This window comes from Stegodyphus dumicola, chromosome 1 (assembly GCF_044657685.1).
Source record: "Stegodyphus dumicola isolate Sdum_Otavi_A_Nest chromosome 1, ASM4465768v1".
Taxonomy (NCBI): Eukaryota; Metazoa; Arthropoda; class Arachnida; order Araneae; family Eresidae; genus Stegodyphus; species Stegodyphus dumicola.
In genome coordinates, this window is record NC_140768.1 from 52,600,779 (window position 1) to 52,627,303 (window position 26,525).

At 32.3% G+C, this 26,525-nt stretch overlaps 1 protein-coding gene across 3 annotated transcripts in view; it reads left to right on the forward strand.

Moving 5' to 3' along the window:
• Nucleotides 1-26,525, forward strand: part of crb (cell polarity complex component crumbs) — a 186,523-nt gene that overhangs the window by 154,056 nt on the left and 5,942 nt on the right. For 2 of the 3 annotated variants that reach the window (XM_085814412.1, XM_085814410.1), the window contains 5 exons: nt 4,033-4,214; nt 7,684-7,796; nt 7,897-8,665; nt 13,134-13,257; nt 13,758-13,832. In XM_085814412.1, the coding sequence (XP_085670538.1) occupies nt 4,033-4,214; nt 7,684-7,796; nt 7,897-8,665; nt 13,134-13,257; nt 13,758-13,832 (1,263 nt within the window). The remainder of the gene's footprint in view (nt 1-4,032; nt 4,215-7,683; nt 7,797-7,896; nt 8,666-13,133; nt 13,258-13,757; nt 13,833-26,525) is intronic. The other variant, XM_085814416.1, reaches the window with a different exon arrangement.

Genomic DNA, 26,525 nt, shown 5'->3' on the forward strand with positions numbered 1-26,525 from the left:
TCGATTCTGATGGCGCTGAACTTCAGATGATGACTCTTTTTTTTTTTTTTTTTTTTTTAAAGCTTTTACATTCTTTAACTTTCCCTAGTATTATGTATGGTGGCCAGACTGGTGACTAATTACCATCTACTAGCTAAATGTAGTAGATGGTATTTAGGTGGTATATATATATGTGGGGAATTTTCGTAATGCAATGATTAGTGTATTTGGCTGGCCTAAGGGCTGTTCATCAGCTGACTAGCCAGATTTCAACTCCAGGTTTGGCCATAATGATTTTTTCAAAATTTTTTGTTTCATAAACCCTTTAGTTTCTGTAAGAGTAAAAACTGCTCACAAATTTGAGCAGAAATACATCATCTACAGTATTTCTTGGAATTCTGCTTATCCAGTCAATAGCTCAAATTAGATAGCAGTATGTCCTTTATCACTCACATTGTTAAATGAAGGTTTTCAGTAATCTTCTGTCTCCTTTTAGATGGTTGTGCTATTTGGAGTTTAAATGTAATGTTTTGGGTGCAGCTGGAATTCTCCCCTTCAAATTAACTCAACTAGTAAATGTTTCTAGGAAAATTTGCTTGTTTCTTCCTGTATTTGCAATCTGATAATAAACAGACAATAGATTTTTTTTAATTTTATAATTGTTCATATATCACTAAAATATTTCTTATTTGAGTTTCATAAAAATGAAATTAAGTCTGTTTTAAAATCTCTATTGTAAATGGGTTATAAATAAAAGAAATCAAATTTTGTAACTGAATGTTAAATTTTTCTTTAAATTTTTTAATTAATAGATTTGATACCAATTGCTAATTCACTTATATCTATGCTTAGTGGAGTGATAGCAGTACTAAATTTCTTTATCTTAGCTTTATGACATCATAAGGTTATACAGACATTCCCCGTCATAAAACCACCTGGATATAGAATCACCTTGCTTATAGTGTCACGTTTTTAAAATTCTGGGCTCATTTTAATGACAAGTTATACCATCATATCTGAAATATCAGCATCACTGAATTGGTTCACTGCAATGCATTTTTCTTGAGAATTTTTGGTATTTTTAGGAAATTGTCCTGTTAGTGAAACCATTGATAACAGTTCCACTTTTTCATTTTCCCCTTTATCTGCCTAACTTCCCTTATAAAACAGGGGGTATGAAGGTAGAAAGATATAGAAACAAAATATTGTTTTAGAAAGGATTTTAGAATCCAGACATTGCATCTGACTCAAAATAAATTGTATTTCATATACTTAATGAACGTAAGCATACAATTTTCCTCTTTCTAAATTGGTTTAATATCTTTGAAAGCAAACCTGTTATATTCAAATGGTAATCTCTGTAGGAAAATAGTGAATCTAAATTAGGACATCTAAATCATTTAGGCTTTCGAAGATTTCCTGTAGCAGCTTCTAATGATACCACAAATTATTTCATAATTATTATAAGGTATTTTCTTCCTCCTTTCTACATACCATTGTGGTCTAATTGAAGCATTATATATTATACACTCCAAATAATCTGTTTTTCAAGTAACCACCATATGAAACATATTACACTGCTGGTTGTTAAAATTGCTTCACCGTGAAGATAGCATGCACATGATTAGTATTCCAGGTACGAGTGCCACCATTTCCACAGTGTATAAGATTGCACAATAGGTTTCTTATTTGTAATTACATTTGAACATGGATTGTTTGTGTAAGCAGTGTGTTATGCCTTGTGTAAGGAGAAACACCTGCCAGCATATGTTAGAATTTGACCGCTGTAGGATCATCGCCTGTCAGGAACATGATTTATTGTTCCACGACATGTTTGTCTGGATGCCATGATTGTTGGAGGAATATGGAATCAATAGTCATGCTGAATGCCATGCAGTATCTCAGCAGTCCCAGGCTACTAATTCCAGAGAGAAAAAAGATGTTGTTCTATTGCCCTTGTGGAGTCATAAAGCCATATCACATACCTTAAGTCATTAAGTTGCCTTATGTGCAGGACAACAAGTATCCTCACAAACAATGCAGTCTGCAGCACCATGGACACAGCACAGTGACCATTGCTGTTGCTTGCCTTGGTATTGTAGCAGGGATAGGCATAGGCATACCTACAATGGTGCAACGAGTGAAGACACTGGATTCAGACAAATCCTGGTTTGGCATACAGCATCATGATGGACATATTTGTGTGTGGAGACACCGAGGGAAATGAACGTTGTCAACCTGTATTCATAACCATCATATGAACCTATCACTTGACATGCTGGTATGGGGCTGCCACCTATCCTGGTTACCTCTTGTTCACGTAACCAGTAATGTGGAATGCTGCCACTACATTTCTGATGTATGGTTATGCCCATTTCTTTGAGGAATGGGTAATGGGATCTTTTAACAAGATAATGCAAGTTCATTTGCTTTCTGTGCTGACCTGACTTCTCAATACAGAGAGTGCTTGGGCAGGACATTTTGTAGATCCTGTGTACCCACTGAGAACACCTGATCATGTGTTGCCAAGAGACTGGCACTCTATAATTCACCAGCAACTATGATGATGAACTCTGGCATAAAGCTGCATAAAATGAAGTACCCTTATCTGTGATTCATGTTCAGTTTGGCTTCATACCCAGCTGTTGCTGCCAAAAGTAGCAGCTCTGTGTACTAAATTCTGCATGCTTTGTATCCCAAACCATCTGCAGATTAAACCATGTCTTCCTACCATGATATGTACGCTGTGCAAAAAAAAAAAAGGGGGACAGCTCTATAACTCCCGTTCTATTGGGCCAATTGACAGAATTCAAACTGCGTTGTTCATGTCCCGAAAGCACGACTTATTATATATATATTAGATTTATATATAGCTTGTTCTAACATAGGTACTTTGACACAAAATCATACTTTTTCTGAAATAACATGCCAATTTTTTTCCGTATTTCGATTCTATGACTCAAATTATGCCTAGATATTAAATTTTGTAAAATTTGGTGCAAAATTTTCAGTTTGCTCCAAGAATAATTCACTTCGAAAACCTGTTAATATGTGGCAACCAATTTTCCTTTCCCTTCCATTATGCTGGAGTGGAAAAAAAGGCACCTCGTTCCTAATTTTTTACATTGTGCATGAGCGAAAAAACAGTTACTGCGTTTCTACTTCCAAATAATTTTAGCAAAGTGTCTAAACCACATTTGATGTTTTATCACTTTCAACAGATATGCTAATATATAAATTCACGTATATCTTCGGAAATCTTGAAGGAAAAAACTGTAATTTTTTGCAAGTTTGCTTAGAAATACGCCTACTTTTTAGGTGATGGTAAAAATTTTATAGATTATAATTCAATTTTTTTTTTTTTTTTTTTTTTAAATTAAAAAAAAAATTATTTAAAAGTAAATCATAAAAAATGAGCGAGTTTTATTTGGGACGAACCTAAATTTCAAAATGTGAAAGGAAGAATCAAATAAGTTTAATAAAAAAGAGAGATTAATAAATATATACCAAACTCAATTAACATTGAGGAGCTAATTTTTAAAAAACTACTCATGCGATTTTTGCAAAATTTGGCAGTTTGGCATAATTTGAGTTGTAGAATCGAAATATGGAAAAAAATTGGTATGTTATTTCAGAAAAAGTCCGATTTTGTGTCAAAATACCTATATTAGAACAATGCTATATATAAATCTAATACATATCCTAAGTCGCGCTTTCGAGACATAAAAAACGCAAGTTGATCATTGTCGATCGACCCAGTAGAACGGGAGATATAGAACTGTTCCCCCCCCTCGCAGTGTGCAATCAATAAGGTTCTGCTGTTCACTTTCCTTCCTGGTGTAGAAATTTTAATGGACAATAGTATACTTCTGGATGTGGAAATTGCACTGTAATTGCTGTTAGCTGTGTATTGACAATTGAAAATTTTATTTTGAAGTTTAAATTAAATACATAATTTACTGCTACTTTGGAAGAATGAAAAATTTTTGCAGGAAGTTTTTTACATGTGAATCCCTTGTTATTGCTTCTTAATATTAATTATTTCCCTTGCAGATCAATAACAAGGAAGTTGTGTTTTATGAGCTGAATGCACAAGGAGATCAATTTCCCGAAATATTAGGACAGGTAGAGTTGTCAGAAAATGTGAAAAAAGGTGTAGTTAGTGATGATCCATGCAATATTCTGAATCCATGTCTTCATGAATCTGTGTGCACAGATGTATGGAATGATTATATGTAAGTTATGAAAATCGTTGCTTATTACTGTGTGTAATGTCCTCCTCTGTACTTATCTTGTAGTTATTTTATACTTTTGATTAAAATTTCCTTTGTTAAAGATTGTAATATCTTATTTAACATGTTAAGCTCTGCGCCGAATTTGCTGTCCTTTCCATTCAGCCGGCGCGAGCGATCAAAGGGTGCAACGTTGCAGGGTGATCCTTGACTTTATGTGCTGAGTAGAGCTTATCTGTTGGTGAGCTTTGTAGGCTACCAACATACAAGCCCTGCCTGAGCATGACAAAGCTCGTGGTCATGAATGTTAATACTGTTGGCAACCAGCCAAACAAAAATTCCAGTGCAGGTCTCCAGGGACATGTGTCAGCCAAACAAAAATTCCAAGGGACCAGCACCCGGCTCAACGTGTTAAGCAGTGTAACAAATCTAAATATTTATTTTTATCTCCATACTTGTAATAGAAAATTTTTATGCTGTATTAATTTTGATCTTCTATATTTATAAATAACATAAACACAGTATCAAACTAGAGTAAATGAACTTTTTGTAATTGATTGAAATAATCACTAACACATTTTTAGTCTTCCGCAATATAAATTTGATATTTCCAATTTGTATTTTGTAGCTATATTCTTTACTGAATTTTCTGTAGTAGAAAATTATAAGCCGAAACAAAAGATTTGGAATCAGACTAAAATTGCATTAGTTGATATAATGGCATGATTAACTCACTCAGTTAATTTAGCCATTCACATCATAATGGCTTAGTAAATTCAATGAAAAATAGAATTATCAGAAATTTTCAGGAAATGTATCATTAGCAATATCTTTTATTTTTTGTATATTTTTTTTAATATGACTTAAATTCTTCTGTATATGAAACTTTTAAAAACATTGAAATAGAAGCTATAAAATTGAAATTGAACATTTATGCTTTATTATGGATTTAAAGGTACAATATCTGATTAGTCTATTAACAAAATAAATATGAGTATAAAGATGACAGGTCTAAAATTTTGCGATTTTATTCTGTTACATACTTTTTTAAGCTGGACTGTGTATCCGAGTTTGACATTTTTAAGCTAGATTATGTATCCCCTAAGAAATTTAAACTCTGTATTTTACTTGAATTTATATTTGGAGCTACCAAAGTTAAGTTTTCTGCGTTTTTGATTTTTTTGTGCTGTTAAAAAATTATATAATAGGAAGAATCCATTATAAACTATTACTTTTCTTAAAGAAGCAAATATACGAGGGCTGTCTGAAAAGTTCCTGACCTCGATATATAGATGGCAGCTCAAATCATCTAAAGTGGAGAGGGACTTGTTTGGGCATCACTTGATAACTACCAATCAAAATTTCAGCTATTTTGTATGTGAATTTTTTGTTTGACAATTACTTTTCTGAGTTGATGTAACCGATTTTGCAAAAATGGAAAAAAAAATCAAGTATCATGCTGTCATTAGATACTTGTTTTTGAAAGGTAATGTGCCTACTCAGATTAAAGAGGAGTTGGACACAGTGTATGGAGACTCTGCACCATCATTTACTACTGAGAAATTTTGGGCAGCTGAATTTAAACATAGCAATAAAAATATCTGCAAACATGTATGTTGTCTCAATATCTGGCAGTGATCTTGCATGATCTTGTACATCAGATTTTATGTTTTACTGCTGCATCAGTTTTGAAAAAGTTAACTTTATATCTTATTTCACTGCTCACAAAATTCCAATATCCATTGGCTGATTGACGGATGTACAGTTTGGGGAATAGTTGCCCAAATGGTATAGTGGTTAGGGGAGCCTACTGTGGTACCAAAGGGCCCGGGTTCAAATCCCAGAGAAGGCATGTGATTATAATTGTCCGTTCCTTCATAGGATGCAACGCTGGCTGCCTGTTAGGTGCCTCCACAATAAAATGGCCAATGCTAAATAGGCAAGTGCCTGCCATTAGATTTTTTAAAAATAATAATAATAAAAAAGAAGAAGGTTTAGAGGACAGAGTAAAATAGAAGCATTGTTATTTACTAAAACTGTAATACTGATAATTTTATTGTTATTGCTCATAGTGCAATTTCTTAACCAGCAGGTGTTTTATTTGAAAGTGACATATGTAAATTTCAGTTAGTGGGGGGAAAATGACTTTTATGACATCCCTGCTTTTTCTCATGTATTTTTTTAGGTATTTCTTGAATATTTCATACTTTCTAAAAGAAGAAAAGAATTCTAATAGTCCAGAAGTCCAGATTTGAGAGTTTACGCTGTATAATTATTAGGTATTGCTTGGTGTGAGAAACTTAATTATGTTCCACTCTGGCATTCATTATAGAAATTGTTTGTTATGTGTGAGGCTGTTTCCCAGGGTCACAATGGAAACAATTTTTATCCATTTATGAGTGGGTAAATGCTTGCAAAATATCATAAAAAATCTCAAGATATTAAAAAACTTTCAATAAAATTGCTGTGTTTTTGTTGTATATTTGAAGATGCAAACAACAGTAACTAATCCATGCATGCTTGTACCACATATACTTTTTGGTATTTATGGACTTACATGATGTAATTTTAATTGAACAAATTTCATGTTCCTTATAAAATGCTTCTTTTTATTTTTATTTAAAAGCTGAGCAGTATCTGTGAGCTGTAAAGATAACCAAACAAGTGTCTTTTGTCCAGTTCACAAAGTCACCAGTAAGTGGGCATCTTTTTATAGGGATGTGGATAGTAAAAAAATTGCCTAAAATTCTGTCAATGTTGGAGATGTTAGAACTTTATTAATTTACTAGTTATTAAAGAATTTACATACTCTGTATGCATGCAGTGTGATTTTTTTTTCTTCTTCCCATATAGTTTAATATTTGTATTCTCAGTTTTCTACTGGAGTTAAGGAGACAGTTGTTTCTGATTTTCGTTTATATCTGCATTTATTTTTTTAGCAAGTCCAGACTTTATGATTTATCTAAAGGGGTTGTTTCTTACTTTAAGATAGTCCTGAGGTAGTACCTGGCATTGTCATTATACAGATTAACTGCTTATATGAGCTTATTCTTATGCTTAACTGTGACTGGACCTCATCCCATTTCTAATTAAATAAGTTGTTCATGTTTTGTGAAAGGCCTAACTGCGAAGAAGTAAGTAAACATGAATTCTCTGTGTTCTCTTCCTCCTTGCCAGAAGAAATTTCATTCTAGGCTTTCTCATATTTCTGGTCTAGAAGGGCTTGTTATTTACTGTGGTAATATATATAATAAGAAATATGTTTATCTGACCTCTTCTGTATTCATTATCTTTATTAATAGACCATTGCTGATAAAACAGAATAACATGTAGTTTGTTATGAAAGATATCTTTTCAATGGTTTCAGTTATTCACCATGTGAAGCCTCATTGTGTTTTTTAATATATATTACCTTAAAATATTTCTTTTGTTACAATATTCAGTTTATCTCATATTTATATTTTTCTTTCAGTTGTATTTGTCCTGATGACTACCGAGGAAAGAACTGTGAAGAGCGAAAGCCATGTGCAGAAAATGCTTGCCCTAGCATATCTGAATGTAGGAATCTTGAAAAGGGCTATGAATGTAAGTTTTATTCATTCTTGAAACTAAAAGAAATATATTGTTGTTATCTAAACTTTTGTTTTAATTTTAATACATACATATATATATATATTTTTTATAGGTGTTGCAAGTGCAGCTTTTAATGGAAAACAAAGTGGTATCCATTATCAAGTGCAGAATGTGACCAGCAGTATAACAAATATAACATTCTCATTCCGATCCATCACGAATGGTACAATATTATGGTTAGAGGGAAATCAAAAGTCTGGACCAAACCATTTCCTGCACGTTGAAATTGTTTCAGACACATTGAATGTAAATTGGGATTTGGGTCCATCCTATGAGAATCCTCACAAAACTGTTAGTGAAAAGATTGATGTAGGAAGAGGAGAATGGCATCAAGTAGAAATATGGTTTGATGGCAGTTTGGTGCACTTGAAAGTTTCTGGCAATCCTGAAAACTTAGCAGAAGAAAATTATTCAGATGGTTTGAGAGAACTTTTAAATGAAGGGGCAGATGTGTATATGGGATACAAACCTGGAGCTGAGACCCAGTTTCAGGGCTGCCTTGATGATGTTCGCATTGGCGGGATTTTGCTTTCATTTTTTAATGAATCCTTCTCCCCCAGTTTAAGTAATCCTTTTAAGATCATTGAAAAAAATGTTGAATTAGGATGCATACTTTGTTGGGATGAAGACTGTATTCACGGAACTTGCCAGAACAAAACAGATTCTTATAACTGTGATTGCTTTAATGGCTATGAAGGTCAGTATTGTGAGGAAGATTTGTGTTCTACACGAAATCCTTGTGAAAACTCGGGTTCATGCTATCATGATATTATAGATGGAAGTTTACAGTGTTCTTGTCCTAAAGACTTTACTGGTGCAACGTAAGTTAGTTTTGTAACTGATTTATTTTTATGTTAATCTTAGATCATGCATAGATGTAAAACATGCAATGCTGTTATTTGTTTAAAAAAAAAAAAAAATTTGGAAAGATGTCTATAATGGTTTTATTTCTTTTTAATGATATCAAGTTGCCTTTATATTAACTTAAGGTATTTGTGTTTTATTATTATTATTATTTTAAATGTGGAGCATTGAGAAACTAAAGAAAAATCAAAATACATTCCTTGAAAGATGGTCGAGAAAATATTCTGACAGTATTGTCCATGATAAAGTTTCATTTTTAAAATAGATAGCGAATAGTGTTTGTAGAACTTTATACCAAAAAAATGAATTATTAAAATGTATCATATTTAACTAGGCATGTTATATCATTTTAAATATGATCCATACATATGGATGCACTTGATATGAAATGAACAACGAAACTGTTAAAAATGTGTTTATTGCAAGCAATATTCAAGTCAGATCATGACATTTTATCTTATGAGCTTAACACAAACTGCTTATGTCACTATGAAATTTCTTGTAAACAGCAATGCAAGTGAAAATTACAGTAGACTTTAAACACAGCAGAATGATTAAATTTAATACCATTACAACATCTAATAGTGCAAATGCTTTAAAGATAATTCTACATCAAAAACAGATAATTCTAACTAGAGTAGCTTGCTTCCTAGTGCAGTTGTTCGAATACTTATTGATAAAATGCTTGATCTTTGATCATCAGTGAATGCTAATGTGTCATCAACTTGCGGAATATATGCATCTATCTGTAGAAACCATAAATGCAGTCATTCATGATGAATATCTTCAATTTCAGGAGATTTCAATTTCAGCATATTGTATTCAAAAACAATCATCTGCTTGTCTAACAAAGAAGATAACATATGTATAGAGCAATTAAGAAATGTTTTGATTTATAAAATCCTTTTTCTTGATCAAATTGTCATCTGTGATGAAACGTTGGTGCATCATTTCACAACAGTGTCAAAACATGCATCAAAGTAAAAAAAAAAGCAATTGGACTTATCCATTCTTAAAACTTCTGAGCAAATGTGTATGCAAACAAAGTGTTTGATGTATTTTGGAATAAAAATCATCATTCATTTGGATTTTCTATTGTGTGACATCTGCATCAATAATAATATGCTTGTCTTAACGTGTTACGTCTGTCGATACTACTCGGACTGGGTCCCAACTGAGAGGCCCCCATATTAGGCAGGAGGTGAGCAGTGAGTCAAATTTCCCCAAAAGAATTGTGGTTGACGATTGCTACCATGCTAGAACTTCCAATTTGATCAAAAAAAAAAAAAAGGAATTTATAAATCATTTCTTAATTGCTCTATACATGTGTTATCTTCTTTGTTAGACAAGCAGATGATTGTTTTTGAATACAATATGCAACAATCTCCTGAAATTGAAGGTATTCATCGTGAATGACTGCATTTATGGTTTCTACAGATAGATGCATATATTCCGCAAGTTGATGACACATTAGCATTCACTGATGATCAAAGGTCAAACATTTTAAACTGAAGCAGACTTTAAAAAATTTTCTTTATAACCACTGTGCTCTCCCCACACGCAAGGAGTTGCTACGTCCAGATATCACAGTGGTAGTGTGAGCATGTAGAGATCTGACTGGTCACTGAAAATGCTATCCCCCCCAGTACTCTGCAGAAAACCTGGAGCCGTACTGGTTTTACAGAGGGCTTACTCCAACCCACCCAGACTGAGCCAATGAAGTTTCATCTCAAAGTATCTCCCAACTGGGCAAATAAAATCGCCAGGCTCATGATTTTATATCCCCGTGGCTGAGGCTGCCAAGATACAGATCTGAGCCAGTCCTTCACAGGTTTTCCTGTGTCGAACCCAGGGTAGTATCTGCCTCAGTAGTGGTTACTGCTGTCAGATTCTCAAAAAACATACATATCATTTACATATCATTCTCAATACACAACTTACTTAAATCACTAAAGACATGTCGTTTCTGCAAGGCTGTGCTTGTCTGAAAGTTACTACAGTACAAAGTCTGAAATCCAGACGTCCATTATCCAGAATGATCTAAAATCCTGACCTCAAAACCACCACCACCGTGTTTTTTTTTTTTTTTTTTTTTTGTTCTTTACGCAGCACATTTGATCCTCCCTCCACACATAATAAAACATCTGGAGAGTCCTGATTCTTAATTTCACTTCGACACTAAATAAAATACCTTGTTATTGAAGAAACAATCATTTTAGCATAAATTTGTACAATCAGTAATTTGGTTCCATTGCTCTGTATCTGCTTGGCACACATCTCAAACCGAAACATTCCATATAGATACATCGTTGATCTGACACCAACCTGGCAAATCATTATTTATTATACTTTCCTTTCATCACTGCATGTTTATCAACACATGACATCTTGAGTAGTGACTCATATAACAATGCCTAATTTTTTTTTTTTTTTTTTTTTTTTTTTTTTTTTTTTTTTTATGTTAGGAATTAAATAATAGTAAAGGAGTATGGTAACCTTTTATGTTGACATTACGCTTGGCACTGATTACAGATTTAAGTTAAATGCGCTAAAAAATGTTGACGAGGAAAATTATACCAAAAATTTCTTTCCATATGCTAAAAATAGATTTTGTTGATGATACTCATAGATCCAAAGATTACATTTAGGGCTATTTGAATTAAGAATAACTGATTTGTTATTCAGATAAACCCAGAATCAGCGCCAGGGCTCGTATGACCGCACTGAGTCACTGAATTTAGGACCCACAGAGACTGCAACAGGTGGTCACTTTATTCAGAACTCTGATAAGCCTTAAGCATGTGCGAGAAATAGATGTAAGTGTAATAAATAACTAATACAATTCAGGCTTAATAGTCTCAGAACATAATAAAAACAAGATAAAATTTAATGGAAAAACTTGTTATTAGTCTCCAAGCTCATGATGCATAGCCAAATATGTATAGTGAAAGAAATTTGATGATGATAGCCGCTAATTTTAAAGGTTTTCGGATATCGCAAAAATAAAGTAAAATTTTCCAGTTAACGCAGTTTGTAAAGAAATGTGGAGAAGCGATAATAAATGAAAATGATATAAAATAAGTTTTCCATTGTGATTACAATGCTTCTCATTCATCAATCAATTAATAAATGGCAAAATCTGTAGTATGGTTCTGGACCCAGAAAATATCACTACTGATAGTGAAGAAAGTGACAGAGAAGTTACTGAAAACAAAAAAATTTCGATTGACAAGTTAGTCGGAATTCTTGACTCAGCAATTACAGGATTTCAATAATGTAACTGAACAAGAAATTATGTCTGTCTACTGAATTAAACAGAAAGTATTAGCACAAAAAATGAAGCAACTTAACAACTTACAATGAAAGAAATGTTTAATAAGGTAAACAAATAAATATTAAGCTTTTTTTTTTTTTTTTTTTTTTTGTAAAATTTGATACCCTTTAGATCATAAATACTTCATTATTTCATAAATCACGATTTCTTATTTTTAATTTTATAATTTCTACATGCCATCTTACTAGATTTAAGCTGATGATCTAATATCCACAAAAAATACCAAATCCGGAATTGGCGAAGTCCTGACAAGTTCAGATTTCGGACTTTGTACTGTATGATACACTTTTTATAGTCCAGATATTGTTTTGAGGTATTTTCACCTTTTTTAACCATCAAAGGGAGCAGGCAGTCTAAGCCCCTTGGATTTAAAAAGTCTTTTTACTCTGTTGATATGCAAGCTCTCATGCAGCACTACGATACATGCAGTAACATAAAGAGGTATTTCATCTAGAAATAAAAGTCATCTCCAGCCATCTGTATGTGATCTAATTTGAGAAATTAAAAGCCTCATTATGACTTTTAACTTTGACTGGTATATGCATATGATAAGAGATTTATTTATATATATGGTCAAGAGATTCACTTGACAAAGAATTCCTTTGTATTCTTTGGTGTAAGGTTAAGCATTTTTTATTTTTTAGTTGCTTTGCTTGACTTTGCTTAAATCCAAATTTGCATGTTTCTCTTCCATCTCTTAGCAAACAAATGCTTATGTAATGCCTTCATTTTCGTGAAATACTCCTTTCACACACATTTGTATATTTATGAAATGATCAAAGAAAGTAACATTTCTCTTAGCTGTTAAATAATATTTCAGTGTTAATTTGAATAATCCCTTTGCCTAAATATAATTTGAAAGTTATTAGCATAAAACAGATTTTGATCATAATGCTTTCATCGACTTAACCATACGCACACTATTATCTTCAATCTTGAGATAATTGTAGATTCAGATAAGTGATAAAATTTGTGATGAGTTTTTATATTTAACGTTATTAGCAATTTATATAAATATTTTAGAAAAACATATTTTTTGTGTTTTAGTAGTTTATAAGTAATAAAAGCTGTTTGACTTTTCTATTTTGCAGCTGTACTGATCCCAATCATTGTGAACCTGAGCCATGTTTCAATGGTGGAACCTGTGTTCCAGGAAATGGTACTTATAGTTGTAAGTGTCCTAGCAGCTATGAAGGTCCACAATGTAATTATACTGTAAGTAATTAAAGCTAATTTTTGCAATCTTTTTTATTATTCTACTGTAACCATATGCTGCATTCTCAAACTGAGTTTGCTATGAAAATGCTTTTGCTCAGTTGGTCTAAATTAATATATTATAAAACCTCTAATGACTAATGTAAGTTTCAAACTCAGCTGAAGGCACTTTGGGGGGAGTTTTTATTTTTATAACTTAAAGCAAAGAGTTCATTCACTGTTATGATTCAAGCCTTTATCTGAATTTTTATATGAATAAATTTAATAGAGAATAAGATTAGAAATGGTAAGTTCTACATTTTATGTTTAAATACAAAAGTGGAGTTAGTTAAGATTTTTATTCACTGATTGGCAGTTTTTTTTAAGCGGAGTATATTATTTAAATTATTGATACAAATACAGTTAAAACAAGTGAATTGATAACTGTACAAAGAAATCTTAATCCTAGACACGTTGATTAAGTTTTTATAACATTTTTTTTTTTTTTTTTTATCTTGCAGAAAATTTTAGATTGTAATGCTGTTCAATGCGCACATGGCAGTTGTTTAAATATTGATATATCAGAAACAAAAAAGGTGAGTTCTTTTTTAATTATACATGCTGAACATATGTTGTTATATCTAGTATGTATATATATGTGATAAAAGCACAATTTTGGAAGCACTGATGTAAGACCACTGAGATGTAGAAGCGTAGCAATGTTGTTTAGCATAGATACTTAATGCTTTTGTACTATATACAGTCAAAAGTCATTAATCCGGACTCGTCGGGACTTCAGCGGTTCCGTATTATCGATTTTTCCGGATTATAGATCATCAGTTTAAATCTCATAAGATGGCATGCAGAAATTCTAAAATTAAAAATATGAAACCGTAATTTATGAAATAAAGAACAATTATAATCTAAAGGGTATTAAAATTTACAAAAAAAAAAAAAAAAAGCTTAATATTTATTTGTTTACTTTATTAAACATTTCTTTCAATGTAAGTTGTTTTAAGTTGCTTCGTTTTATGTGATAATACTTTCTCTTTAATTCCATAAACAGACACAATTTCTTGTTCAGTTACAAAGTTCCGCTGTTCAAGTCCCGTTAATTGTTGTGCCGAGAATACCGACTAACTTGTGAATTGAAATTTTTTCGTTTTCACTAACCTCTCTGTCACATTCTTCATGTCTTTATCCATTTTTTGCAGCAATTCCACTTTTTGTTTGATGGACATTGAAACATACTTTCGTTTTGTACGATCCTTTGGGAGCTCCAGAATCGGAAATTCTATTTGACATAATCGAAAGTTCAAGTTTACTTTTATAAAATTGCTCTTACAGTCTGCAAAAAATAATAAGCCTGATCCAATTCGAAGATTAAGGAACAACGCAATCATCAACATTAACTGAAATAGATAATTAGATAATTTTAGATTATACCGTCCGTTATACATAAAACGCGCACACAAAAACGTATTCTGCGCTTGCGCACATGCATATGCGCAGTGGTAATATATATATATACACATGTATACAGTACAAAGTCCGTAATACAGACTGGTCGGGACTTCAGCGATTCCGGATTAGGGTTTTTTCTGGATTATAGATTATAAATTTAAATCTGGTAAGATGGCATGCAAAAATTATATGATTAAAAATATGAAACTGTAATTTATGAAATAAAGAGCAATTATGATCTAAAGGGTATCAAAATTTACAAAAAAAGCTTAATATTAATTTGTTTACTTTATTAAACATTTCTTTCAATGAAAGTTGTTTAAGTTGCTTCGTTTTTTGTGCTAATACTTTCTTTTTAATTCTATAAACAGACATAATTTCTTGTTCATTTACAAAGTTCCACTGTTCAAGTACTGAAATTGCTGTGTTGAGAATACCGACTAACTTGTCAATCGAAATTTTTTCGTTTACGTTTTGTCTCTGTCACTTTCTTCACCATCAAAAGTGCACAGGGGTAAACGCTTTATGCGCATGCGTAAGTTTGTGGCTTTGAGGTCCGGATTATAGATCATTCCGTGTAATGGACGTCTGGATTACAGACTTTGTACTGTATAAGCTTAAATTAGATTTAAAAAATCATGTAAAAGAATGTAAATATCATAGTTCATATGGTGCAAGATTTTTATATTGCTGGAATTGCACAAATATAGAAGGTGAAATAGTTTCATTAACACAAATTTCTCATGAAATGTAAAGTACTGTATTGATATTGAATTTCATTTTTACTCTGGCTTATGGAGAATATCATTTTCACCATTTCTTTATTCACTTCAGCTTTTAATTTTAACCTGTTCCCAGGCCCAAACACTCCCAAGAGTATTACATCAAGATGATTTTTCTCGTTAAGCCTAATTTCATTTAAAATTATTACTGCAGTTAAATACACTGAAATTTACAGTTTATTATCATTGATAGTATCTGACTATACTATAATAAAATTTTTTTTATATTAAAAAAAAATGTAAATTTTAAAGAAAATGGCTTCATTTTAATAAAAAAAAAAAACTTTTATGTATATTCACTGCTGAAAAAAAAATGGGCGCTTTCACGGCGCACAATGAACGTCACGGCGCACAATGAACTGGAAGTTGATCTGTGAGCACTATCCTTATCTTCAGGGCAGATGTTTTTATTTTATTCGGCTTATAATTCCTTACTAAATGTAGTATTTTATCTCGATGTACTCCGTCTTTGATATGATTTAAATCAAATTCCTCGTCATTATAAATATCACAAATACACATCAAATAGTTCTCTGGTTGCAATTTTCTAATTTCGACTATGCGTAATGTATGCTTTACGCATGCGCGCATTGAAAGAAATGTTTAATAAAGTAAACAAATAAATACTAAGCTCTTTTTTTTTTTTTTTTTTTTTGTAAATTTTGATACCCTTTAGATCATAATTGCTGTTTATTTCATAAATTACGGTTTCATATTTTTAATTTGTAATTTCTGCATGCCATCTTACCAGACTTAAACTGATGATCTATAATCCGGAATCGCCGAAGTCCCGACGAGTCCGGATTAAGGATTTTTGACTGTATTAGCTTAATTAGCTTTAAATCCTCAATTTTGTGTTCATTTCACTTTTGTTTCTAATCACTTTTCAAATAAAAGGATGCTACCAGCAAATCTTATCACTGTATTATTTTTAAAGAAATAATGTAGCAAATATAAAAAGAAATATATGGGAACACTTGATATTCTTTCAAGAATTTTAAAGATATGCTGCTTTTAAACATTCTGCGATTGTTAGATCGTTGATTCATGAATCCAAAACACTAAAACCGGAGTATGTATTACAACCTGTTTGATATTTTCAAATCAAAACATGAGAACGAATGTGTACATAAGTACATAGTCATCATTGTCCATGGTGCTGGAGTATAGAATAATAAAAATTGAGTAGTGTTTATAATTAACATTGAGCCACAAAGTTTATAAACAAATTATATTTTATTTAAAAAAGCTGAAAGATTGTGCGCAAGTTTTTCAAGAGACTGTACATTTTTCCGGATAAACTAGAAATCAGTACTTTCCAACACTTTCCTGTGAAACATTTTTTATATCTAAATAACTTTGGAATCTCTCTAGAAACGAATCAAACTGTTCTTCATGTTTATTATATTTAAAAATTACGCATCCATCGTTGCCTGCTATCGTGTATCCTTTTATGGGTTTTATGGGTGTATCCTTTTATCTCACAAGACACACTCTTTTAAACTAGATGCTACTTTTATTATAAATACAAAATATATCATCACTTGCATACACAGCTATTCGCGTTCCAGTCATTTTCTTATTACTGTGCGTGCTTCAATGCTTTGCGCTGTAGCTTTAAGTCCGATTATGATATACCACATCGATAGTTCTCGATATAACACACCCGCATGCTGCACAGACACTATACATTTACAAACATCTGTCTGTGCCTTCTCCAGTATTGGAACCTGGGTCCTTTGGCATGGCAGTCAGCGATGCTAACCATTACACTGGTTGGGCAGTAGAGCTGGAACTATAAATTTTATATGGCAACAAAAATGTAGCCCCTGTCCACTGGAATCTCTTTGTACGAAAGTGATAGAACATCAAAATCCCTTACCATTGGATTGATCATAATGGTTGGGATGGAAAAACTCTTTTTAGCTGGTCTCCACATTCACCTGACTCATGCCATGCAGTTTTTTTTTTCCTTTAGGGCTTTATAAAAGATTATGTCTATGTGCCACTGCTACCTAATGATTTACCAGTGTTGAGACACAGAGTTAAAGAGGCTGTTGCTTCTATTACCTCGGACTTGTTAACCAAAATGTGGGAAGAATTGGACTGTAGGTGCACATATTGAACATTTGAAAAAAAACTAGATTAGTTTACCTTCAGTCTGTGCATTATTTGTTGCAAGTAGTTAAATTAAATAGTAATAATATACCACTGGAACTGAGACATTCCTTTATGGACACCCTATATTGTCACCAGAATGGTAATAAAAAGAGAGACCATAGCTGATATTAAGATTCTCTTATTCAGATGGTTTTGTGAACATTGTGATACTACAGAAGTATATATCATATTATTCATAATACCCTTTGGGGTTTCAAAATTCTATAGTAAAAAAACTAATACAGCAGAATAAACCTTGCATTAATTACAGAAACAATTCAAGTTTTTTATAATAGCAGTTGGCAGTAGCTGGTTGTACCGCTCCAAACGAAAGCAGTAAGTGAATCAAAATGGTGTTCATGGATGAACAAAAAGCTTTTTGTTTGTTAGAATTTGGTAAATCGGAATCAGTGGTGTTGGTGGAGCAGGCATTTCATTCGAATATTGAACACAGAGATCCACTGACAGGACAATTCATGTGATATAACAAACTCAAAGAAACTGGATGCTTGTGTGATAAGCAACAAAGTGATCAGCCATATCCACCTGCAGAAACCATAAGTGACATACGGGAAATGTTTTTAGGAGCCCGGTGAAATCAGCTGTTTATGCAAATTGCATAGGAAGCCATACCAGTTGCAAATGATTCAAGTGCTGAGTTCAGGGGTTGCATTTCTCGAATGAACTTTTCTACTGATGTCCAAACTGATGATTGACTCTTACAGGAAATGACTTTTGGTGACAAATCCACCTTTCACTTGTCCAGCTCTACAACTTATGCTTTTGGGGCACTGAAAATCCTCATGCAGTAGTGGAACATCGTCATCCCCGAAAGTTAATTAGTGCTATACTATCTACTCATGTGCACATGAGGCTTTTTTTAATGAAGCATACTGTTATCGGTGTAGTGTACATGGATATGCTAAAATTGCGGTTATTGTTGCAGTTAGCTCAACATGAGTATGACAACTTTGTTTCTTGACAAGATGGAGCTCCACCACATTTTTTTGCAGGATGTGCATTAGTACCTTAACACACAATTTCTTCATCATTCAAGTGGGTGAGTTTTCGAATATGACATATCTCTTTTGCCATAGCCCCCATGTTCACTGGATTTAACACCATGTGACTTTTTCTTGTGGCGTTATGTAAAAGACCCTGTGTACCCCCTTTGCTATTTGATTTAACAGACCTGTGTGAAAGGATCACCCATGCTGTCAATACTGTTGATAGTATATTGTTGAATAGAGTACCATGTTTAATAGAGTCTGGCAGGAACTGAAATATTGTGTTGATATATGCCATGTGACTAAGGGTTCACACATAGAACGCCTGTAAGGGCTGTAAATAAAAGTTGAATTGCATGCCAATGCCAATGATTTGCAATTTTCGGAGTGCCTATGGTTCAAAACCATTTACCTCCACATCAGAATTACTAAAAGTGAGCAGAAATAGGAAAAATTTGGCATAAGTGATTTACTTGATGCTCAATAGAGGGAGCCACAGGCTCGAGAAAGCTTAGGGATAGAGATAAGATAATAAAAACTTAAGTATCATAATCTTTTTATAAGTTTTTAGGTTTTTATAATTTTTTTGTATTTTATATTTTATACTTTTTGTGGTTTTTATAATTTTTTATACACAATACAAACACTAAAGCAAAAAGCGGATAGGAAAGATTTTACGATTAATAGGCTCATTGGTATGTGGCTATGTGTATGAGAGTGCAAATAATAAATGGGAACGCGATGAAAATATTCTTAGGCAGATTTTAGAATCTGCGGGAGATGTGATTCTTAAGTAAACAGATTGATAACTTTGCTTGAAGATCTTGGATTGCAGTTGTAGTAGATAAATAAGCAATTATATGGCAGCTCGCTGAAGACGTCCTTCCTTCATGGCGCGTGGGCTGGAACTGATGTTGAGAGGGCGTGTTTTGCCCTTTTGGATGGCGGATAAATGCCGAAGTCTCGGCTAATCACGGCTCTCGGTCTCTTCTGTGAACTGCGAATAGCAGGATCGAATGCTGGTATCTGCTGGAGTGCTCGGTTATCAATCTGTTCAGTTTTGAGGAATAAATTTTGACTAAGTTTTTTAATATAGTAATCAACAGGTTTAATGTTCAGGTCCGAATGAATCACATCTGTACAGACGTACCAGGCTGCATTCAGAGCCATACGTAAGGTCTTACTTTGAAAGGATTGAAGTTTTTTCACATGAGTTTTTGCAGCAGTACCTCAGATTGTACATGCATACATGAAGACAGGTCTTATAATTGATGTATAGAGAAGAATTTTGTTTTTAATTGACAGATGGCTCTTTCGAGCTAAAAGAAGGTAAAGTTGGGCTCTAGCACCTTTTGCTTGAGAACATTTTCAATGTGAAGGTGCGTAATTTTGAATCAAGTACAACTCCTAGGTACTTGTAAGAATTTGACCAGGGAACATAATCGTCAAAAAACTTTAAATTAATGGAAGGGTACAGGAGGGGGATACGTTTGAAAATCATAGCAGCACATTTAGCAACATTAATTTTGATTTTCCAAGTGATGAGCCAGTGCTCAAGGCTGGAGAGATATCTCTGAATGGTGTGAACCAAGTTTTCAAGGCGTTTGTGTTGAGTTAGTATGGCCGTATCATCTGCATAAAGTGCAAGAGTGATACTAGGCGATTTTGGTATGTCATTTATGAAAATGTTGAACAAAATTGGACCTAAAAATGACCCTTGGGCGACGCCGCTTAGTATAGGACGGGGTGCCGAAATGAAAGAATTAACTCGTACAGAAAAAGATCTATTAGTGAGGTACGAATTAATTATATGAATTAAATGGGCTGAAACGTCAAGTCGTATGAGCTTGATAATGATTCCTATATGCCAAGTCCTATCAAATGCTTTGGCTATGTCAAGAAATAAAGCGCCAGTAAGCATATTGTTACGAAACCCTTCGTAAATGAACTCCACTGTCCTCAGCAGTTGGTGCGTAGTGCAGTGTTTTGCTTGAAATCCAAATTGTTCGTCAATCAGAACGTTGTGATTTCGGAGAAAATCATTCAGGCGTTTAAGTAACACAAATTCGTATATCTTCGATAACGATGATAGGAGGCTGATAGGTCTATAATTTTGAGGATTTGAAAGGCTTTGGCCTGGTTTTGGAATAGGCACAATGAATGCTTGTTTCCAGCACTAAATGCAGAGGAAAATCTGCATTTAGTGCAATATTATTATTATTATTATTATTATTATTATTTGTATTCATCATTTTTTTTTTTTTTTTTACTATAGCCTCAGAGGGAGTTATGAATAACCCAGTATAACAGAAGGTGAAGTTTTACAAGCTTACAAAAAAAAAAAAAAAAAAAAGCAATGATTATAATTTATGTGCAAGCTGAAGGTGCATCACCTAATTTAATCATACGAGATTTGACAGGGTTGATAATGGAAAAATAGTAATAGCTCTAACAGGGTTCGTACAATCTTAAGAGTCCTTAAAAGTCCTTACGTTTTTTGGAATTGATTTTTGGTCCTTAAAAGTCCTTAATTTCAACCAAAATTGGCAGAAGGTACTTAATTTTAATCATCTGAAATTTATGTGTATTTTTACGACTGCCATTTTAAGTGGGAATTAGCATTTTGGAGGGATATTTTTGGCAGTTCACTGACAAATGTGAAAAAAATGACTATTTTTTGAATGGTTTCATGACTTATAATTTGCTCCTCTTTCTAAATTAAAAGTTGGATACTCCAGTTTCTGGGCAAGTAAAACATAAGCATTTCGAAATTATTTAATTTTTTTTTTAATAAAGAGCTCTTAAAAAGCTTTTCGCTTTTGGGGATGTTAATTCTTTTATTAAATGGTTCCAAATTTGGTGACTTATCAACATTTTGGCAATTTTAAGATCAGTTTCTATAGAAAATTTTTAAGATCTGAATTTTTTTAAACATTATAACATTGAAAATCATTAAAATAATGGTAATATATTGAAATTATATTTAAGAAATAACATTAAAGTAAAGCATCTGTATTTTTCGCTTTCATATGATAAAGTGACATTACTTTCCATTTTGGCAGTTTATTGTACAATATTTTGAATCTGAAAAATAAACAAGGTAATAAATGCTATAAAGCACAATTTACGAAACGATTCTTAGCAAAAGCAAAGTAGCTACGTAATTAATTAAAAGTGCCTTTTTTAAAAAAATTTCGTGGTAAGAGTTTTTCCCGTGTAATTGTCTCAGAATATTCAGAATTCAAAGAATATGCATCAGTTTTCTCTATAAAATTAATTTTACATTTTTTTTAACCTCTTTAAAAAAAAATCTGGCTTTTGCTCTTACAGAATTGGTAAGGGTAATTTTTCTTTAGGGTTTTAGACAATGCAACTTTGACAGTTTAGAAGGATTTAAATGCAAGGTTTACAGAACCACGATTCTAGAAGATTCCAAAAAAATCTGACAAAATGAAAAATGTCTTCATAGTATTAACACATATTGGGTGTATTTTACAGAAAGTTTGTGATGAATTTCGTACTTTTTGGAGAATGTTTGGAAGGACAATGAAAATATAATGTTTGAATGTTTTACTTCTGATACTAGAAGTTTTTTTCTTAATATGTTTATTTTCTCTACTTTTCACTAGATACAAGAATGGAAAATATAAGAAGTTCTTCTAATCTTATCACATGGACAGGAATTTATACAAAGGAAATTTTCTGTTTATGAAAGAATTGAAAACTGACAATTTAAAAGATTTATATTATATGTCTCAATGCATCATACGTAGGGCTGGCGCTAGGCATTTTCTTACCTGATGCAATCTCTGTGGGTCCTAAATTCTGAAAGTTTTGCCAACTAGATTTTTGTTATTTGGTGTGTCGCTAAATTCTAAAAATTCTGCAACAAAATTTCAGTCCTTGCCATATATGTCATTTCATATTTATTCTGAATGTTCATATTATTAAAGAAGTAAAATTTGCAGCTTTTTCAATATGTTCAAAATGCATTTAGGTTTTTTCAAATGAGTTTGTGTAGGTTTGAGTACAGTAAGGGCTCACCAAAGCATAAATTAGTCAGATAGTTTCTAAACTGGAGTTTTTGAATTGTAAGAGAAAGTGTGTTTCTGGCCTCCTCTTGCATGCTGCTTTAGCTCTTGCCAGCTCTGATGATTTGTAATTATTCGTCGTGTTATCGTTGCCGACATTTTAATTTATTATAATGAAAGAGTTACTGAGCCAGCATAGATTCAAATTAAATTGTGTAGTCTTTGACTATTAGTTTACATTTTTAATTTGAATTTGACTGTGCCTATTTAATTACATCACCACGAGCTGTAGTTGATTTTGTTAGCTTAAAAACTTGCCTTTATGCTCTAAGTACTTTTTTAAAAAAGAGGTTTATTTAAAACTTTATCTGACTTTGTAGGTAATTTCAGACATGGCAGTAATTTACTTCACATCTGACAGCGGGTTGGACTATTTAACTTTTACCAGATCAAGTGAAACCTCATAAGTACATTGGTGAGAGAATGATAAGGCACGCAGAAATTAGCGGGAACATTAGTTTGCATATTGAAACGAATTTCTAATTCTTAAAAAAAGATGCTTAAAGAGAAGTAAATTCATATAAATTAACCAAAATATCTGGGTGGTCTTCAAATGAAAACATTATGGTTAATTTACATATCCTTGGCTACTAGAACTTTAGGGAAGTGTCTAGTGAATATTCTTACAACTATAAAATATAATTTCAAAGAATGGTTAAAATATCCTTTTATTCACTCAAAGAATTACTAACAGACGGCCTCTCTCTCGGGCTTAAAGGAAAACCTTTGCTTTAAACTAACTAACTAACTTCGCTTTAATTTCTAACTAGCCAAACTTTAGCCGAAGCTGTACAGAGATAGCTAACCGAGTTGGCCTGTAATTAAACCTCACTGGCGACAACTAACAGGCACGTAAGACTTTGGCCATACGTAGTAAGATAGGCTTAAAACACCGAAGTGGCCCAAAAGCAGAACACGCTCTACTGAGAACTTCTGAGCTCTTCTACAGAAGTGACTGAACTTCCCATTAAGTACTTGCTCTACTTTATTTACATAAAACGCGATACTGAAATCTCATTCTGCCATTATAGGTGGAAAACAAGAATTTAAAGGAAAGGGTTTCAAAATTATAAAATAAACCTTACAAAATTAAAAATACATGTAAATTTTTTGTTATATGTTGTTGCTACAAAATATAAATGTTTTGTTGTTTTTGATGTGTAGTTATCGTAATGTTGTTTAAGAATCAATGTCATAAATTATATATATTTTAAACTGTGAAATGTTATTAGATCATGATTTTGATAGTGTTTTTTGACAAATACTTTTAAAATATAAAAACATTCATATAAATCTGTAATGACTAAGCGTATCTAACTACCTTATTTAATTATTTGTAACTAACTGTTCACCCTTTAAAAGTTATCTCTGGATGTTAAAGTGAGTTATTGCCTTTCATTAATATTTACTATAGTCACAAGATACAGCACAAAAATATAAAAAATTAATGTAAAACATTCTTTGCATCTAGTGAGACTTAAAATAATACAAAACAACTTATCACTTCTGGTGCTTAATGGCTTATTGGAGCCTTAAAGTATGTTAATTGGGTTACAACCCCAGGAACTCTACACGAAGCTACAACACAAACTACATCAGATAGACGGAGCACAACTAACTTTCAAAACTTGCCAACTGTGCCTACATCATGCTTTCAGGTTAGTTTTGATCAGCAGGTCTCTCTCTAGGCAAGCAGCAGTGGTGGCAACACTCAATTTTCTGTTACAAATCATGCTGATTATGATTTTACTTCTCATTTTAACCTTTACTATTTACTAAACCTATAGACTGAGCAAGTATGTGATAAAATGAGTTTTAAAGAAAAAATCAACATATACCTAGCTGCTAGTAAGTCATAAATAAAACATCACTAATCTACTTTCATATACAGTCAAAAGTCTTTAATCCGGACTCGTCGGGACTTCGGCGATTCCGGAGTATCGATTTTTCCGGATTATAGATCATCAGCTTAAATCTCGTAAGATGGCATGCAGAAATTATAAAATTAAAAATATCAAACCGTAATTTATAAAATAATGAGTAATTATGATCTAAAGGGTATCAAAATTAACAAAAAAAAGAAGCTTAATATTTATTTGTTTACTTTATTAAACATTTCTTTCAACGCGCGCATGCGTAAAGCATACATTACGCATAGCCGAAATTAGAAAATTGCAACCAAAAAACTATTTGATTTGTATTCGTGATATTTATAATAACGAGGAATTTGATTTAAATCATATCAAAGACGGAGTATATCGAGATAAAATACTACATTTAGTAAGGAATTATAAGCCGAATAAAATAAAAACAACTGCCCTGAAGATAACGATTGTGTTGACAGATCAACTTCCAGTTCATTGCGCGCCTCGACGTCCCCCCCCCCCCCAGCGCAGAGCAGCGTGAAAGTGATAAACAGATTTCGGAACGGTTAGATAAACAAAGGATATGTCTTTATCCATTTTTTGTAGCAATTCCACTTTTTGTTTGATGGACATCGAAACATACTTTCGTTTTGTAGATCCTTTAGGAGCTCCAGCATCGGAAATTCTATTTGACATAATCGAAAGTTCAAGCTTACTTTTATAAAATTGCTCTTACAGTCTGCAAAAAATAATAAGCCGGATCCAATTCGAAGATTAAGGAACAACGCAATCATCAACATTAACTGAAATAGATAATTGGATAATTTTAGCTTATACTGTCCGTTATACATTAAACGCGCACGCGAAAACGTATTCTGCGCGTGCTTCAACGCGGTGCATGCGCAGAAAGATTTTGCCTTTGAGGTCCGGATTATAGATCATTCCGGATTATGGGTGTCCGAATTAACGACTTTTGACTGTATATCTTGTTATTATAAGTATAAAATATTTAATGGTAGTTGATAATTTTTTAAAGTTTTTTTTATTCTCAAATTTGTTTTAAAATTATGCTTAATAATAATACATCCTACATACGATCTATTTTATTCTTAGGTTGGCATGACAAAAGTGAAGTTCAGGCATAGATAATTTCTTTAATTGAATTTATTGAATTTATCCAGCTCCCATTTTCTGATAGGTCCTTTTTTTTTTTTTTTTTTTTTTTTTCTTTAATGGTCCTTAAAAGTACTTAATTTCCATGTGCAGAAATGCATATGAACTCTGTCTAAGTATTTTTACATTGCAGTGGACAAGAAATAAAAATGAATTTGCAAACCAAGAACTCATAAATGGATTTAAACTGACCGTGACCACATAAAATTATAATGAATATTTTTTCAGTTATTAAAAAATAAAACTTAAGAAAAGAATAAAACTCTTTTATTAATTGGATGAGTATGAAATGAAGTTTTTTTATCATACAAATGAAGAAAGAAATGAACAGTCCTTATTTTAATAATGTTTATGCATTTTAAGACTTTTGTTCTCTTTATAGATATTATGATCTATGTAAAAAATTTATGCATATTTTGCTTCTAGTATTTTATGAGTTTAACTGTATATATGTCTACAATCAGTACTTAAAGAAATAAAAAGCCACAGTCATCATATTCTAACACCTCTCTATATATGTACGCTCAGCACAAGTTAAATACAAAAACAAAATAATAGTGCTTTTATTTGCTATGAGATACTACTCACTTAAAAGTGTAATGATGTTGCAAGTTTAAAATGAGAAATACCCTTGAATATATTTTTTTAACATGAAATAAAAAATTGAATGAAATGAAATAAAAAATTTTACTTAATTATTGTAATTCTTCGTGTAGTGTTTCTAAACTAAGCAATGTGTCTAATATT